The sequence below is a fragment of the Lithobates pipiens genome, unplaced genomic scaffold (genome assembly GCF_037356315.1).
Source record: "Lithobates pipiens isolate NorthernLeopardFrog02 unplaced genomic scaffold, aLitPip1_a1.2 Scaffold_8, whole genome shotgun sequence".
Lineage (NCBI taxonomy): Eukaryota > Metazoa > Chordata > Amphibia > Anura > Ranidae > Lithobates > Lithobates pipiens.
The window spans coordinates 158,808,114-158,827,454 of NW_027507903.1; the positions used below are offsets into that span (position 1 = coordinate 158,808,114).

The following is a 19,341-nucleotide window of genomic DNA, read 5'->3' on the forward strand; positions in this document are numbered from 1 at the left end:
CCGGTGGAGGAACTTCAATTGTATAAACCTGTCCCTTGCAGAAATCGCAAGGGTCAGGTATTGCTTTAAACCCTCCTCCCAGTCCTCCTCAGTAAGCTCCGGAATGTCGCCTTGCCAGAGCTCAAACAGATGGGAGATCCTAGTCTCCTCCGATACGGTCAGCGCGGCATACACCACGGACAGCGTGCGCGTCCCTCCCCCCTCAGGACCAAGCGCCTCCTCCACCGCCGACACCCCAAGAGTCGCTCTAGATGGGAATTGAGAACGGAAGGCGTGTCGCAACTGCAGGAATCTGAAAAACATATGGTTCGGGAGGTCCCTGGCCTGTTTAATAGCATCAAAGGAGAGTAGCTGCCCCTGGGACACTATGTCCCCCAGTGTTGTAACTCCATGCCTGGCCCAAACAATCGGATCCGGGATGGATTGAAAGTGGGGCAAGCGGGGGTTCCCCCAAAGGGGAGTCCCCGGGGCCCACACCCCTGCGCCCACCAACCTTTTGTTCACCAGATCCCATATTTTAAGCGTCGTACGCATCGGGAGGGTTATCCCAGGGTTAGATCGTGGTCCCCTATAGATCAGGTTCCTGAGTTCCGCGTAAGAGCCCAACAACGCCGCCTCCAACGAGGACGCAGGGTTGACCGGGCCCTCGGAGAGCCACCACCGGACAGTCACTAGGACTGCCGCCCAGTAATATTTCAGAAAACAGGGCAGTGCCAGACCGCCCCTCACAAGGGGCCGCTGGAGGGTTGTTTTAGCTATTCTAGGCGGCCTACCATTCCAGACGAAGGACGAAACAATGCCATCTAATTTCTTAAAAAATCTAAGCGGGATGTGGACTGGGGTCTGACGGAAGAGATAGGTAAACCGAGGAAGGACCGACATTTTGATTAAATTGACCCGTCCCACTGGCGAAAGCGGCAGGGACCTCCACCCAGTACACCTCTGGGTCAACTGGGAAACCACCGGACTCAGGTTAAGGGTAATAAATTGTTTCAGGTCTCTGTGTATTTCCACCCCTAGATATTTAAATTGAGAAACCCTCTGCAGTTGCCCATCTACTCGGGAACCACCCTCACCATCATGTAGTGGGAATAGAATTGACTTCGCCCAGTTTATACGTATACCCGAGAACTGTCCAAACCGGTCTATATGCGACAGTGCCGCCTGTAGGGAGGCTCCGTCGTCCTTGAGATACAACAGGGTATCATCAGCGTATAACGAAACTTTTTCCTGCAAAGGACCCCGGACAATACCCCGAACCTCAGGAGAGGAGCGGAGAATAGCCGCCATAGGTTCAATTGCCAGTGCAAAAAGCCCCGGGGACAGTGGGCACCCCTGCCTGGTTCCCCTATGGAGGGGAAAGAGCGGGGAGAGGACCGCACCCGTACGCACTCTGGCCGTGGGAGCTCTGTACACCGCCCTGACCCAGGAGATAAAGGCTGGACCGAATCCAAATCTATGGAGGACTGCCCACAAATAGTCCCACTCCACAGAATCAAAGGCCTTCTCCGCGTCTAGGGAGACCACAACCTCCTCCCCACATTCTGCATCCCCCGAGGCCATAACAGTAAAGAGCCTGCGAATATTAATATCTGTCCCCTTCCCTGGCATAAAGCCAGACTGATCCTCATGGATCAAGGTAAGTATAACCTCGTTCAGTCGCCTGGCAAGGATTTTGGTCAGCACTTTCGCGTCCGAGTTGAGTAGGGAAATGGGTCGGTATGACGAGCACAGCTGGGGGTCCTTCCCAGGTTTAGGGATCACCACTATGATGGCTTGTGCCATAGATGGAGGAAGTTCCTCCTCCCGAAGGGACCCGGTGAGCATATCATGCATTCTACCTGACATCTCCTCTAGATAATACTTATAAAATTCCGGGGGTATCCCATCCTCCCCAGGGGTCTTCCCCGGCTGCATGGACCCCATCGCCACCCGGACTTCCGCCAGAGTGATCGGGGAGTCCAGACCGTCCCTGGCCCCAGGAGTAAGGGCAGGGAGTGTCACCCCCTCCAAAAAGGCACTTAACTCCTGTGCTGAGTATTGCACCCTAGATGAATAAAGGGCGGAGTAGAACTCTGCAAAGCAAGCGTTAATGGCAAGGGGATCCGTCACCAGTGTCCCAGCACTATTCTGTATTCGAGGGATAGTGGAGATTGGGGCCTGCTCCCTCGAGATCCAGGCCAACAATCTCCCCGTCTTCTCGCCCTGTTCAAAAATCCTCTGCGTCTGAGCTAGTTGACGTTTGCTTGTTTTAGCCACCCTAAGGAGCACCACCTCTCTATACGCTACTTTCATATCCTGAGCCGTGAGCGGGTTACCCGTGAGGGTGAACCGGGTCTCCAGTTCCTGGGCCCTGGCCTCTGCCTCCTCTACCGTGATCTTATCATTCCTGCGCTCCCGACCAATGGAGGAGAGGTAGCACCCCCTCATATAGGCCTTGAAGGCATCCCAGACCATCCCCCCAGAAGCCGTGCCAACATTTGAGGCCCAAAATCCCCGGATTTCACCGCCCATCTCAAAGGCAATGGTGGGATGCTCAATCCAGTACCTAGACAAACGCCATAGTCTATCCCTCTGAGGGGTAGAGGTTTGCAATGTACACAGCATTGGGGAGTGGTCAGAGATGCCCCGAGGAAGTAACTCTATTCCAAGGACCCTGGGAAGCATGGGGGCACCAGCATAGACTAGGTCAATACGGGAGAGTGTGTTGTGGGAGGAGGAGTGGCACGTGAACTGGCGATCTGATGGGTGTTTCCACCTCCAGACATCCTCCAGCCCAAACACCTGTGCCCAGCGAGAAACTGGAGAGTCTGTGGCCCGGTCAGGCGTCAACCTATCCAGAGAAGGGTTAGGAGGAATATTAAAGTCCCCTGCTACAACCACATTGTCAGTCTGGAATTGGGCTATCAGGGCAGTCAGTTTATGTAGTAGAGACAGATCCGCAGGAGGAGGCATATAAAGACCCACCAGCACCATTTCTATCATGTCTATTGTGGCATGGACCAGTACGTAACTCCCGTCCTTATCTGTGACAATATCAAGAGGCTCAAAATTAAGGGACCTGTGGATAAGGACGCTAACCCCCCGGGCATAGCCGGAGTATGTGGCATGGTAGTGGTGTCCCACCCAGGGCCTCTTCAATCCCATAATCCTTCCCCCCACTAGGTGCGTCTCCTGAAGAATACAGATATGCGGAACATATTTTTTCATGTAGTCAAAAACAAGAGAGCGTTTAATCTTCTGGTTGAGCCCCCTAACGTTCCAGGAGAGGATCTTCAACGGAGCCATAATCTGGAAGGGCAGGGGGGACCATCGGATACGACCACCCGACCAGGGTCGGGGCATAAATATCTCATCTTAAGTAATGCAATGATATACCTTGTACATTCATTATAGTAGCGCTGTCTATACCAGAAAACATGAAAGCATGTAACAAAAAGACAACAAAAAAAACAGAAAAAAAACCAGAACTCCCCTCCCTTCCCACCCCACACCCCAGAAGAACGGCTGTTGCTACCTATGAGTCCCTCTGGTTATTGAACAATGTATTGATGTCTCATTTGTCAGAATGACTCCATCTTTCACTTGCTATATGTAACTGTGTATGCTTGTTGCTGTTATATGTCATACATTTTTTCAATAAAGAGCAATTCTGTTTGTAAAAAAAAATGATAGGTAGAACTCATCTCATTGTTTCAATGGACTAAGAATAGAATCAATAACACAATAAATCTCAGAGCTGTCTATTGAAAAATACAAGCTCAGGCACCTAAACCAATGACAGCAAACCTCTTCCTGTTCTGATTTGTCTGAATTTATCTTACATCCCGCTAGACCCAAACATTTCTAATTATTCATTTTAATGAAGCCATAGGAGCTATTGTTAGTCCCGATAAACGTGTATGCATCAGCCTGGTCATCTGGGATCAGGAGAGTACAAGAACATTATTTTGATATTATCTGGTTCCAACTTATATGTATTTTGAATGAATGATCTTTCTAAAGACCTTCTGAATAAAGTATTATTTGTAAGAAAGAATGATCACAAATCTACCAGCACTATTTTATGTCTATAGTAAGCCTAACTCTCCAAAACAGTACACAATTAATTAAAAATATCTAAATTCCATTTGGGTGCAGGTATTCTGTGATCATCATCTGATAAAAATGGATTAGATATCAGTGACATGCAGTCACTGCCCAACAAAAGTATCTCAACACATTCTGCCAATAAGCTTAGTGACAGTATACATATGGAACCATTTATGAGCATTGCCAAATATCTGGCTGAGATCCTGTCACCTGTCAGACGTGCGGTATGCTTATGGTTGCAGAACTGACTGTGGTTAAATACCTTATACTTACTGAATGACTTTTGACTATTTTTATCCAGGTTCCTGACTGAAACTTACTTTTAATGCCCCTGTGACACATTGTATGACACAATTCAATATTATTTTATAAGTATCATAAGTAGTTATATTTATTGTGCAGATTTGAAGAAATGTTGGTTTTAACTGCACAGTTTGGACCATCGTTAGCCATACATAGCAACACCATTCAAAATGACACACCACAATGTATTATTAGAATTATTTATGAAACAATTGTAAGATGGCAACCATACCTTGAAAAATCTCCCTTTGCCTCCTAAAAGATAACAAAAAAAGTTTTCGTTATTTCGGAAGCATTATAATGTATATTGTTCTGTAGATTATTTACTGTCCGTTATATATGATTATATATTATCGCATAAAACATATAAAAGAGTCACGAAGAGCTACTATTCTAATATGCAAGGCTGCATTCTTGGCAAAGCACTAAAGTCACATTTACCATCCCTATTATTATAATAAAACTTTGTGGCTACACAGTTCCTTGCATCTCATTAAATAAGGCCTGCAAGTAATTTAAATGATCATTTCTGTTTTTTTTCAATGTCCCAGGCTAACATAAGAGAGAAATGTGATGAAGTATTAATTATACATTTTTTACTTTAGTGCCAGGCATGGCTATTCCATCAACCTGAACCAGCGAAAAAAAGTTTCCTCTTCCTCTTTTACCTGTATAACCATGGCTAAATTATCTTTAAAAGTACTTTGGATTTAATATAAAATTATATTCCAACAGAGAATAGCAATGTAGGGGTCAGTGGGAGGACCAACGGCTACCAGCAGGGGACATGCTGTTTCACATACCTAGATTTGGCAACGCACTAAGCTCTGCAAGAGTGTAACATATAAACAGCCCATTGCCTGGAAGGTGCATAGTTACCTTATTTTAGTTTGGTAAGGAAGCAACAGGTTTGCTTTAAAACTAAAGTTTAGCTTAAAAAAATTCCCTACAGCTTTAGTCAAATAAGTCACCTGTAATGAAGCATGTCCCATGTTGTGCAGGCACCTGGATCCTGGAGAAATCTTCAGTTCATGGATGCTCCATCCTCTTCCTCGCTCTGAACTTCTGGCAGTGCAATGGCTAACAGCTTTGGGTCTTCAGGCAGAACAGTAGTACAGATAGTACAACAGGGACATACCCCCTCCTACATTAAGAAAAGTTCTGTCACTGATTACACTGCTTAGAACACCATCTATAAATGGGGAGAGAATACTGTGACTAATCAGACTCTCTCCTATTCACAGATTGTGTTATTAGAGTAGAGGGAAGGAAGGAGCATGTCACTGTTGGACTATCAGTACTACTATTGGAACTCAAGATAAAAGCCCTGAGTTTGACTATGACCCCTGTAGTGTCAATGATATGACCAGCCCTAAAGGGGTGGTAGTCAAAATCTGGGCTTTTATCTTAAGTTCAAATATCTAAATGGTTGTACCGATGACTGCCCTCTATTATTATTACTTTTTTCTTTTGTTAATACTATGGGATTTTTGGTTATTTTGTAAAGATTCAGAGAAGGGGCCTTGTTTGAGGATACTGTTCTGTCTGAAGACCCTAAGCTAGTAACCATTGCAGCGCCAAAAGATCAGAGCCAGGAAGAGGACAGGCATCCCTGCAGTAAAGATTTCTCCAGGATCCAGGTGCCTGTACAACATGGGCCATATTTATTACAGGTAACTGATATCACTAAAGCTGAGGGGATTTTTTTAATTTTTTTTAGCTAAGCTTCAGTATTAAAGTGATTGTAAAGGTCGCATTTTTTTTTTAAAATAACAAACATGTCATACTTACCTCCACTGTGCAGTTCTTTTTGCACAGACTGGCCCCAAACTCCGACTTCTGGGGTCCCTCAGCGGCTCTCGTGGCTCCTCCTCTTATCAGATAACCCCTTAGGAGAAGCGCTTACCTTGCAGACGTGCTCTCGAGTCCAGCATTTGCGTCCATAGACACAAATGCCAGATTCGCCCCCACCCTCTGGTACCCGTGTCATTGGATTTGATTGACAGCAGCGGGAGCCAATGGTTGTGCTGCTATTTTCTATCCAATCAAGAGCTGAGAACCCTGGGCAAAGGAAGAGTGGGTCTCCGCCAGGTGAAATTCCAGGTCTCAGGTAAGTAAATCAGGGCGGCTGTGGAGGCGGTGACTGCAAGGTGTTTTTTCACCTTAATGCATAGGATGCAAAACACAAGGGTTTACAACGCCTTTAAGCTACTAAACTATAAAGAATGACTTTTATGGTCTTCAATATTGTTGGAAAGCAAAACATTTTGGTCATTAAAGGGTAAGGGATTTTTAAATTGAGAATGGCACTACTCAATCATGGTCTATATTTGGAGGTTTTAGTAGACTGAGGAAGGTCAGTCCCAGAGACAGTCTCAGTCTTATTGTAAGATGATTGATGATATGATAAAAGCCTTGCATCAACCACATTGACTTTTGCCATATGGTAAAGAATAGTTTGCATAGTTATACTTATATGCATTATTTTATTAAATCCCATAGTACATAATAATCTTGATCACTTGAGCTCTAAACCCTGCCAACAATCACTATTTCCTTTGTTGTCTTCCTGCTGCATAGTCAATTGTTGCCTTTATTTCTTTTGGCCGTTTGTATAGCCACTGCAATGTTTTCTTAAGGAAGCAATTGTTTGTTGTCTGCTCTGTGGCTTCTAAAGAATAGCAAAATAACTGAAAGAGAAATGTGAATTCACTTGTTTGTGCTAAGACACATTTATAAATTGACAGTAGTCTGCCATTTCACAATGTTACAAAGTTCTTGCCTGGCTTCCATTAATTGTCAGTCTTTCAATGGCTGAATTTCTTCCCAGGGCCTAATTTGCTCCACAGATAGCTATGGGAAGCCTATATTTGGCCCATAATGAGCAGAAGTAGCAGCACTGTCGAATATCACAGAGCTTCATTTATCTGCATGGAGTGTCAGTCGGCAGTAGAAAAAATAAAGCGAGTTTGACCTATTGGTGTAAGTGGAGTAGAAATTTCCAGTGACATTGTTACAAAACTGCTATACTTCTGCATTTGGAAACCAGCACACATTTATGCTAACATAACTGAAATAAAACTATTAAGTATGTTTAACCCCGATTAGGCTACTGATCTCCCATACAGGAAAATAGTCGTTCCAATTGTCTGATCCACTAGTTCACATTTGTCTGGGTGATTTTTAGATGCAGTAGTTGTAGAAGAACATTTATCTGAATGGTCTGTTACACAGCTTCTCTACTCTCCGTCTTGGAAATGCATTGTTACCGTGTAGAAGAGCTACAGCCATAGGTAAAAAAATGTAAGCTGAACTCCAGGTGCAAAACTATTATTGAAATACAGTGGGGAAAATAAATAATTACTTGATCCCCTGTAGATTTTGTACGTTTGCTCACTTAAAAAGAAACAAAGGGTCTATCATTTGTTTTTATCATAAGTGTATTTTAAATGATAAAGACTATCAACCAAAAATCCAGAAAAAATACATGATATAAATGTTATCAATTGAGTTGCAGTTCAGTGAGTAAAATATGTATTTGATCCCCTACCAACCAAAAATAATTCTGGCTCCCACAGACTGGCTACAGTATGTGCTCATGTGGTACACAGATTAGTCCTGTCAATTTAAGAAGGTGTCAAAGGACACCAGGGACAAGATTGTAGACCTGCACAAGACTGAAATGAGCTACAAGACCATCAGCAAGAAGCTTGGTGAGAAGCACACAACTGTTGGAGAGCTTACTTGCAAATGGAAAAAATACAAAATAACCATCAATCGCCTTCGATCTGGAGCTCCATGCAAGATTTCACCTCATGGGGTAAGGGAGACCATGAAAAAAGTAAGGGATCAGCCCAGAACTACACGGGAGTAGCTTGCGAATGATCTCAAGGCAGTTGCAACCACTGTCACCAAACAAACCATTGGTAACACAATACGCCACCATAGATTGAAATCTTGCAGCGCCTGCAAGGTCCCCCACTTTATGATAGCACAAGTACAGGCACACCTGAAGTTTGCCAATGAACATCAAAATGATTCAGAGAAGGATTGGGAGAAAGTGCTGTGGTCAGATGAGACCAAAATGTAGCCCTTTGGCATTAACTCGACTCACCGTGTTTGGAGGAAGGAAAATGTTGACTATGACCCTAAGAACATCATCCCTACAGTCAAGCACAGAGGTCAAAAATTATGCTTTGGAGCTGTTTCTCTGCTAAAGGTACAGGCTGACTTTACTGCATTGAGGGGCTAATGGACAGGGCCATGTATTGCAAAATCTTGGATGAGAACCTTCTTCCCTCAGCCAGAACAATGAAGATGGGTCGTGGATGGGTCTTCCAGCATTACAATGACCCAAAACATATCACCAAGGAAACAAAGGAGTGTCTCAAGAAGAAGCATTAAGGTCATGGAGTGGCCTAGCCAATCTCCATACCTTAATCCTATAGAAAATGTATGGAGTGAGCTGAACGTTCGAGTTGCCAAGCGACAGCCAAGAAACCTTAAGGATTTAAAGAAGATCTATAAAAAAGAGTGGACCAAAATACCTCCTGAGATGTGTGCAACCCTGTAACCAACTACAAGAAATGTCTAACTTTTGTGCTTGCCAAAAAGGTTTTCTCTAACAAGTGCCAAGTCATGTGTTGTTTGGGGATCATATACTTTGTTTACTCACTGAACTTCAACTCAATTCATAACATTTGTATGTATTTTTTTCTGGATTTTTGGTTGATATTCTGTCTTTATAATTTAATATACACCTATGATAAAAAAATATACAGTGGATCCTTCATTTCTTTGTAAGTGGGCAAACTTACAAAATCTGCAGGGGATCAAATAATTATTTTCCCCACTGTATATTCCTCAATAGCCACAAATTATATAAATACACTTTGTATGCACCATATAGCTTTCTAAACACCAATATTAATGTGTAAAAGTAGCAGTGACATCACTGTGCTCTACATAGCCTGTGCAGTGGGAGTGACCCAGCCAGCCCCACCTACTACAGGCTGCCTGCAGAAAACGACAGGAGGGGGCGGAGACAAGACCAATCACTCTGCACAAGGAGAGAGAGCAGCAGTGACTGGTCTTTATTACAGAAAGCTCTTACACAGAGGCAACATTTCACACTGCACAGATCCAGAATAAATACACAAAGCAAACCAAGATTGAGGTAAGAATGCACATAACTAATGATATTTACAAGCGGAACAAAGGCATATTAAAGACATGATATAAAAAATAAAGAGCAAAAGATTATTAATACCGTCCACGATGTGGAGATACTGTATAAAGAAGTATAGTAATACACTATACTGTGTCATATGTAGCAAATAAGTCTGCTCAGACAAGACCCTTATGTTTTGTTTCTGCTTAATCAGTTTGTGACACAGACAACTTTCCCAAAGCCTTGCTAGCAAATAGTTTGAACATCTATGAAATGGTGGTTAAGAATTATGCTGAAATTACTAGAGGTTCAGAGAATTAGTGCTAGTTGTCCCATGCTAATATTGCTGAAACATTAACATTTTGGAGTGTGGGGGAAGGGACAGGATCATGGTTAAATGGAAGACTCTAATTTAATGATGCAGAAAATCCATGCATTCCAAAGGCTATTCAGCCTTACGTATATTCCCATGTAATGGTACTTAATGCTTAGTGGGTTGCTAGGATGTTTTTATCTCTGATCTGTTTGTATTTAATTATAATGTCTCCATCTGGCAATCAAAAAATATAAAACGTCACCTAGCAACACCCGATTTCTACTGATACTATGTATGTCTCTTCAACAATAGTAAGTTGCTGCATGGCTCTTTCCTGACTTGTTGAATTTATTCAGAGCCACTTACAAGCACAGCCAATTAGAGAAGACACTCACTACCATATAAGATAAGAGTATACTTATTTAGGGGGAGCTAGAGATGATTACAATGAGAATGTGGGCCCAGGTCCACTTTCCTCTGGTTTCTACGATACCAGCTTGGATTAGTATATTTCCGAAAGTTTCTAAACCGGTCTTTTATATTTATTCTTCTATTCCCACAAGTCGTTTTTGTAAATGTAATATTTCTATAAAGACATTTATTAAAGTCAATGGAAGATGTGTCACCACTTATTGATGAGTAGTAGACAAGTTGTGAAGAAGTCTTCTTGAATGTGAGTAGCTACTATTAGCTTTTTGTATAGCATACAGTGCGTCGGCCCCCTTGAACTTTTCAACCTTTTGCCACATTTCAGACTTCAAACATAAAGATATAAAATTTTAATTTTTTGTGAAGAATCACCAACAAGTGGGACACAATTGTGAAGTGGAACGAAATCTATTGGATATTTTAAACTTTTTTAGCAAATAAAAAACGGAAAAGTGGTGCGTGCAAAATTATTCGGCCTCTTTACTTTCAGTGCAGCAAACTCACTCCAGAAGTTCAGCAAGGATCTCTGAAGAGCCAATGGCCCTACTGCTGTGTCTCAGCCAATCAGGAGGGAGAGGGGAAGGGGCCAAACCACAGCTCTGTGTCTGAATAGACACACGGAGCTGTTACTTGGCATGGGTGTAAAATGCCACACCCTTCTAAAATTGAACTTTTATCAGTTTGTGCTGTAAGTATCTTGCCAATGACAACTGGGCTTTCTATGGGCTTTTTCTTTAATTTAATGAGCTTTAAATTGCACCTTAAAAAGCTGGGACGCAATAGCTGACTGTGATACTTAAATAGTACGAACATATACATTTACCTGTATTTGGCTGAAAGCAAACACTCAACTGCCTGGCCTAATGCGGGCCAGTGTATTATTTGCACCCTGAGTACTTCTTCAAGGCTGATTTACACCTTCCAGTGCTAATTTACACCCGCCAGTGCTTCTTCAAGGCCAATTTACACCCTCCAGTGCATCTTCCAGGGCTAATGTACACCCTCCACTGCGTCTTTAAGGTCAATGTACACCCTCCAGTGCTTCTTTAAGGTCAATGTACACCCTCCAGTGTTTCTTTAAGGCTAAGGTACACCCTCCAGTGCTTCTTTAAGGTCAATGTACACCCTCCAGTGTTTCTTTAAGGCTAAGGTACACCCTCCAGTGCTTCTTGCAAAGTAAGTAGGGGCAGTGGAGGAAAAGTATAGGATGGAGGATGTAAATACAATGTTAGCTCCATTAAATCTAGGAGAAGTTAGGGACAAGCTTTCTGTTGTTTGCAGATACACATACTGATTTACAGTCTGAGAGCATGCCTGCTGCCTTTTGTAGCCTCCATTTTTTTAGGGTACAGTTATAATTTTTAGCAGACCTTTTTAGTAAATCACCTCTAAGGCCGCGTACACATGGGTGGATTGTCTGGCCAACTAAGTTCGTCAGACAATCCGACAGACAGTCCGTTCAAAATTTGCATGAACGGACTTGACCACACACGATGAGCAGACAGTCCGCTGAAAGCGTGCGCGATGACGTGTACAGCACGTACGACGGGACTAGAAAAACGACGTCCTATACACTGCAATGCAACCTTCGGCCGTGTAAATCCTTTCTGAGCATGCGCCATACTTAGTCCGTCCAACTTGCCTACACACGAGCGGACTGTCCGCTGAAACCAAGTTTGAACGGACAAAATTTCGGAAATTCCGTAAGACTTTGTTCGTCAGACAGTCCACTGAAAAAGTCCGCTGAAGCCCACACACGAGCGGATTGTCCGCTGAAACACAGTTCAGCGGACTAAGTTGGACAGACAATCCGCCCGTGTGTATGCGGCCTAAGCGTTTCAAATATCCAAGTGAAATAGATGATGCATAAATATACGAACAGAAATTAGCACAGCCTTCGTTACCTGACAAAACCATCTGGATATTGAAGGAAAAGGAAATGTTACCCTGCCTCTAGGTAATGTCAAACTTTGAATGCATTTCTTGTATGTATGACTTAAAAGACAGAGATTTTGATCTGATTATCTGCTCTGATGACCCCATATTATTAATATGTAAGAGAGTGTAAAGAAAAGTTTGTTACCTGCAGGATGTATGCTGCCAGTTCAAAAACAACCTCACTGTCAACATCTATCAATTCCTGTAAAACACAAAGAGAAAAAGATGTTTTGAGAAGGGGGCAGAGTTCCAGCTGCTCCAAGCTGTATAATGTAGCGTGCAGGGCTCCACTCCTTCTGTGGCTGCACTTCAAAGGCCTCTGTTATACTGTGACATGGAAAGCTACTCTGCCCAGATCCTCAGATTCAAAAAGGGGGGGTTACAGTAAACTTTACTTTTTAACGTGTAATGTGCCAGCCAGAATATCCCACGTATGTTGCACCATTGATTTCTATTCGGAACACATTCGGAAAACTTACAAACTTATACACTGTATGTAACCATCCTTTAGAGAAAGTACACACCAATCTACCTTCTTTTGGATGAACAGTTTAAGAAGAGCATTTGAATTAGAGCAGGCTGAATTGTTATCAACATTCCCAAGCTCTTGTGATCCTGCTGGTTGGCCCTCGGAGACTTGCCTGTATTTAAACACCTAACAATAACCCAAGACAACTTTTTCATACTGTAAGGTTTAACATTATACCTTTATCAGCAACTTCTCCTATCAGACATATGCCAATATACTTCAGATTAGACCTTCTGCTTCCTCGAACACATAATTTACCCTTAGGGTGTGCCTATTGCCATCTCACCCATGTTCTACCCTACCTACTCTCCACCTCTACCCTCCATCCCCTATGTTCTACTACTGTTCTACGCTGGTTATACTTCCCCTTTCCCATATTTTGATACCAATTCAATTAATAGGTCTTCTTGTCCTATATATTTCTGAAAAAACAACCAGGAAATGTTTTCTCATATATACTTTACGTCTGTTGTTGGATGTCAGAATGTATTTTACATATACAACACTAGTACAATATGATGTGATGTTCACCATTTTTACAACACTGAAACCTTAATAAAAGCAGATTAAACAAGAACTTTTCTCAACTTTTTATTACCAAATTCTATGTTTGCACCTAAAAGGGAACACCTCATCAGTTTTGATGGAATATGAGACCAAAACAACTATTTATCCCCTGCAATCTCTTTCAAATCAGGTGATTTTGTGCACACAGAAAATAGTCACCACCTTTTTTTTAGAGAGAGGAAAACAGTCAAATTCATGTGAATATTTAAATTCCCATTTGAAAATACATATATGTCAACTGTTTTACCTGGCAAATATTATACATTTTGGACTATTTATTCTTGTGATATACCTAGCTCAGCTAATCCGTAAGTTCGCTCTGTTACTTTCTAGTTTGCCATTAACCACTTCAGCCCCGGAAGAATTTACCCCCTTCCTGACCAGAGCACTTTTTATGATAAGGCACTGCCAAACAAAATTGATGTCCCCCCTCCACAAATAGAGCTTTCTTTTGGTGGTATTTGATCACCTCTGCGGTTTTTATTTTTTGCGCTATAAACAAAAAAAGAGAGACAATTTCGAAAAATAAAACAATAAATATATATATATATATACAACTATTTTTTTACTCAGTTTAGGCCGATATGTATTCTTCTACATATTTTTGGTAAAAAATAAATAAATCACAATAAGCGTATATTGACAATTTTTTTTTTATTAGTAATGGCAGCAATCTGATTTTTATCATGGCTGGAACATTATGGAGGACAAATCTAACACTTTTGACACTATTTTGGGACCAATGTCCTTTATACAGTGATCAGTGCTATAAAAATGCATGAAATACTGTGTAAATGACACTGCAGGGAAGGGGTTAAACAGTAGGGGACAATCAAGGGGTTAAGTGTGTCCTAGGGAGTGATTTTAATTGTGGGGGGATGGGCTACCTAGGACATTACAGTGATCAATGCTCCCGATGACAGGGAGCAGTAGATCTCTGTCATCTCACTAGGCAGAATGGGGAAATGCCTTATTTATAAGTTCTGCCAGGTCCTGCGGGCACAGTCACGGAGCATGCGGCGGGCACGCGCGCCCACAATGCCACTTCTTAAAGGGGACGTACCTGTATGCCAATTTGCGCAGCCATGCCACTATGCCGACTTATATCGTCGCACACTGGTCGGCAAGTGGTTAATATTCTCTGGATCAAGTTCCCTGCTCATTGGATAGAGGTGAAGATGGTGGTTCACTGTCACTGTCCAATGATCAGACTAATGTGTAGAGATAAAACAGGAAGCCACACATTGGAATCTCTGAACATAGAAATTTGTTACCTGTCTGGTTGTTAGGTATACAAAAGGTGCATGAACCACAGGTTTAGTTGAGCAGAATTACAAAGTTTGGGGTGGTAAAAAAGTAAATATACAGAATATGTGTTCCCAATATGTATTTAGCTGTTTGCCTGACTTTAATTCGTTTTGGAGCATTGTCGAATCTCAGAGACTTCTGTCATTCACACGCTCTTGACCTATAATGGCTTATAAGTACATTTTAGTACATTTTGTACTTTGGTACATTTTGTAAAACAATTACAAATTTTGATATACTGTCTGATGATCAAGTATTATACAAACAACCAAAATATGAAAGCAAGAATTTAGAGATTTAAAAATATGTGGTTTCTAATTGCATAGATCTTTACATACTGTTGAAATCTTTTGCTATGCAAAAAACTGTTCCAAAAAGTTGATGTCAACAGAGAAAAATAATTTATCTTTTCACATAAAAAACACTGCTTAGGTTAAAAGAAAATGTTACTTCTACCGACGCCTAATGTTCAGCTGGAGACATCTATAATTTAATCTTTCATCCTGATCACTGAAAAATCTGACCATGTATTACCAGCATATCTCATTCATCTATTTAAACACACAAAGAAAAGCCATACATTACTCTAAATATTCAGGAAGAGGCAAAAGCTGAATCTGTCAAGTGTGATGAATTCCCCTTGTTCACTGAGCTGTCAGTAGTGCTATATGTAGTTCTCAAATATTACCACGAGGAACTGAAATGTTTGTTGGCAGAAAAAACGGATTTCCGGTGGCTGAACCAGCAAAAAGGTATTCTTGGCACTACAGAAACATAGGCCTTCATATCTAATCTGCTGTGAGAGCCGAATGGATTATTTATGTATGTATGTATATGACTAATGAACAGGGCTAACAATGGTATAAAAGCGGAGAGACCACTGATAAAGAAAACACGTAGGGCAATATTATAAAAATAGGTTTTATCGATGATAGGGAGATATGTAAAAAGAAGCATAGCTATGAAGCAAAGCAAACCATTTCCTAGTTGGTGTTCAGGAAGGAAACCATACAATCATATGTCTTCATATACAAAGTACCTGGTATTGTTGTACTATTGAGAAGCTATATTAAATATAGGTATAATAGTGGCCTGTTGCTGTGATATATAGTGAAGACTGCGTCAATCTGTTGGTGGTCAAATGCGACAGAGAAAAGTTCAAATTGAACATTTAAAACTGAATTTTTTTGGTTTATATATTTATTGAAGTAGCTTATGTAGCATTCTATCCCAGAAGGAGCTTACAGTTCAAGCAAAAGTGTTTTTGCTGTGTTGTTAGTGGAGTGCAGTGATACCAGTAAAGAAGTGTGCCGGTGCCGTGGTGGTCATTGGAGAAATGGGTGGATACAGGGTTGCTCAAAAGAAAAATGCACCAGTGCAGTGGTGGTCAGTGGCGAAGTAGGTGGGTACATGGGTGCTCAAAAGAGAAGTGCGGAGCAGACCTGGCTCCATCTATGACTGGAGGTTGGTGTTGCTGGGGTGACCATAAGTTATACTTAGGGGATGGACTTATTTGAATCTGCCCCCCCCCCCGCTCCACCACATGTAGTAGATTTTCTGCCAACAAACTGGGATATTCTAAGTAGCCTATTTTGGAAAAGCATGTGCTGTGCTTCCCCCCTTTCCCCCTTTCTTAGTTGTTCCTAATACCCTCCACCATATGACAAGGTAACAGATAGCACTTATACCTGGGCAGTGTCCGAAGAGTGATGACACTGCGTGGGGATACGAGTGTTCCTTTCAAAAAAATGTTCCTAGTCACCAAAGTTGTTCGTACTTGCACTTTTATGTACTTTGCACTATGGAGGGGGCGCCTCGGCTCCCTCACTCCCCTTCTCCCCCTGCTCCACCCTTCTCCTGTACACCCCCCCCCCCCTTTTTTCTTTTCTTTTTTACCAATGTGCCTACTTGATGATAACTGTGATACACTGCTGTTACTTTGTTTCCTTTCCTGTTTTTATCTTGAAAATAATAAAAATATATTCAACCCAAAAGAGAAGTGCGCCAGTGCAGTGGTGATCAGTGGAGAAGTAGGTGGGTACAGGGGTGATCAAAAGAGAAGTTCGCCAGTGCAGTGGTAGTCAGTGGAGAAGTAGGTGGGTACAGGGGTGATCAAAAGAGAAGTTCGCCAGTGCAGTGGTGGTCAGTGGAGAAGTAGGTGGGTACAGGGGTGATCAAAAGAGAAGTTCGCCAGTGCAGTGGTGGTCAGTGGAGAAGTGGGTAGGTTTAGTGTTGCTCAAAAGAGAAGTGCACCAGTACAGTGGCAGCCAGTAGAGGATGTGCCTAGGAGTAAAAGCATAACAAAAATGGCTTTGACAAGATGAAAATGTGGGAAGTAAGTAACAGTATATTATTTAAAACAAAAAAGAATTGCCCTGGAAAGCTTGCATAAAAAACAATCGCAGCTCTTTCTGAACAGTCGAGGGAACTGAAAATCATGCAATAAAGAATGACTACATAACAGTATACTGTATACATAAAAGGTCACTTGGTTTTAAGTTTCCCAAATAGAAGTCAGTAACACTCATTGCAATGCTGGTTCCCTGTAGGAATCTTGCTTTTCAAGACTAGTCGGTGCACTGATCCAGAGGTGAAGGTTGGTCAGTGAACTCTAAAATCCCAAACAGTGAATGTTGCAGAATACAGGATGTCACATTCCCATGAAAAGCTCCAGGCAGCAGTGAATGACATTCATTTGCTTTTCCCTCCCAGAATCTCTTCTCCTTTTTCCCTCAACAGGTCCGCACAGCTGAGACTGCTTCCCAAAGGAAGACAATCGGGGCTCTGTTCTTCTATGGTTCTGATTTTAATTAACAACCTCTTGAGGTATTGTAAGCCCCTTATTTAAACATCTCACGGACGAAATTACACCTTCTCATCAAGGTCATTGACATTGGTAACCAGGGGGAATCTCTGAGGCATTGTGGCAGTACTTCATTTTCTGACCAGGCATGGACTTAATGTGAAAGAAACAAGGAACGTGCGGGCCTACATCACTCCCTAGAATGGTATAAATCATGGTATAATGGCAACAAGTAGTCTTTGTAGTTACTCATTATACTGCACTATGGTTAATCTCAAAATAGAAAACATGCTCTAATTAGAAGAAATGTATTTTACTTTTATATGTTTGAAAAATATGTTTTATTGTTAATTTATTAAATACAAGTAATTTATTATTATTATTATTATTTTTTTGCAAAATTACCATGGGGCTTCACAAAATGGGTGACATAATAGAATTATTCTCAAGTTAAAAAACCCAATGTGAATATTTTAAATAAAGTTCATAATGACGCTTACAGTTATGGGTGTACCTGTTGCTTCCACAGGCTATAACATACGGTAAGAATTTTAAGCATCAAGAGTTAAAAGGTGTTTAAAGGAAGACAGTCATTTTGTTACATAAAGAAATCTGCTTTGCTCTTTCAATCTCTTGGTGCAGTGTAGTGAATGAAAGGGAGAAAATTATTGGTTGGAAATCACAGAAGACCTCCATTATGACTTACTTTATGTCTAAATGTAAAACATTTTTGGGCCAGTACATATCTAAAAAAACTGGAGGTTAGAAAGTCTATATCAAACCATTATATGCATGTACATTAATTAGAAATTCAGTAAATGTAGAGCAAATTCTAAATAGTATTGTACATACTGTTTTACTGTTTTACTAAGAACTGTCTTATCTAGGACATGAGGAAAATCCTGTGAGCATAAATGTTAAGGATAAATTCCTAGTGTGTATACAAAACACTCTCATGACAATTTTTTCAACTTACAAAATTGTTCATTCCTGCATACTGCATATAAACAATGACTACACTTCAGCAACAATTTTGGATAGTATACTGTTGGTGTTCAGCACTGCAGTTTGTTTACTTGACCAGGTAGGTTTTAAATATGGATAAATATGACATCTGCCCCAGATACTTCAGCAGGAGGTCCACAAAGAGACTTGTAAGCCATTGAGATTGGCTTGAAGAACTGTAAAAGAGCCCAATATCTGAGCTTTCTGCTTTGTTTCAGATGACAGTCTGTCTCTTTTCATTTAGGTGATTATATGTATGCATATTCAAATTAGAAAGCAACAATTTACAGTAAAGTATTGATCCCTAATGTCTAAACCTTGATTTGTAAATATGATTGAGATCCAGTATGGTGGTAGACACCTTGGGTCCACTTGGGTTTTGCAACAACTACGTAATTGACAGTGTAAGATGAAAAGTCACAGAGTTTTATTATAAGCATTCTAAAGGCTCTATCCTAAAGGTATAAACTGTATAGTTATTTCTGGGAAAAATGTCAACAGGTAATAACAGCACACAATAAAACAATAATTCCCTTATTATGTACAAATAAGTAACCATATCTATGTTCCACAAAGGAGGGAGACTTATGAAGAAACCATTGTGATCATTCCCACACAAATGATCTGTTGACTGTTCCCCCTAAGATATCTTATTTGGAGTGATGACCACTGTCCTGAAACAAGTTTACCTGATTTTATAGAAAACTATCATGTCATATCTATAGGTACCCTTTATGCATGCCACAAACATTAGAGATCAATTTGATGTGAAGATACAATCTGAGAGCTAAAGATCTGTTTTTAATGTTATCATTGATATGCAGGCTTGAAATGTCTGAGTTTGCTTCATACTGTCTGTGGGGTAGGGGCAACTGACTTCA

General features: G+C 41.3%; 1 protein-coding gene across 6 annotated transcripts in view; it reads right to left on the minus strand.

Moving 5' to 3' along the window:
• FRMD4A (FERM domain containing 4A) overlaps positions 1 to 19,341 on the minus strand; it is a 583,773-nt gene that overhangs the window by 132,219 nt on the left and 432,213 nt on the right. For all 6 annotated transcript variants that reach the window (XM_077472972.1, XM_077472971.1, XM_077472970.1 and 3 more), the window contains exons 6-7: positions 12,394 to 12,450; positions 4,628 to 4,650 (exon numbers count right to left, since the gene is read on the minus strand). In XM_077472972.1, the coding sequence (XP_077329098.1) occupies positions 4,628 to 4,650; positions 12,394 to 12,450 (80 nt within the window). The remainder of the gene's footprint in view (positions 1 to 4,627; positions 4,651 to 12,393; positions 12,451 to 19,341) is intronic.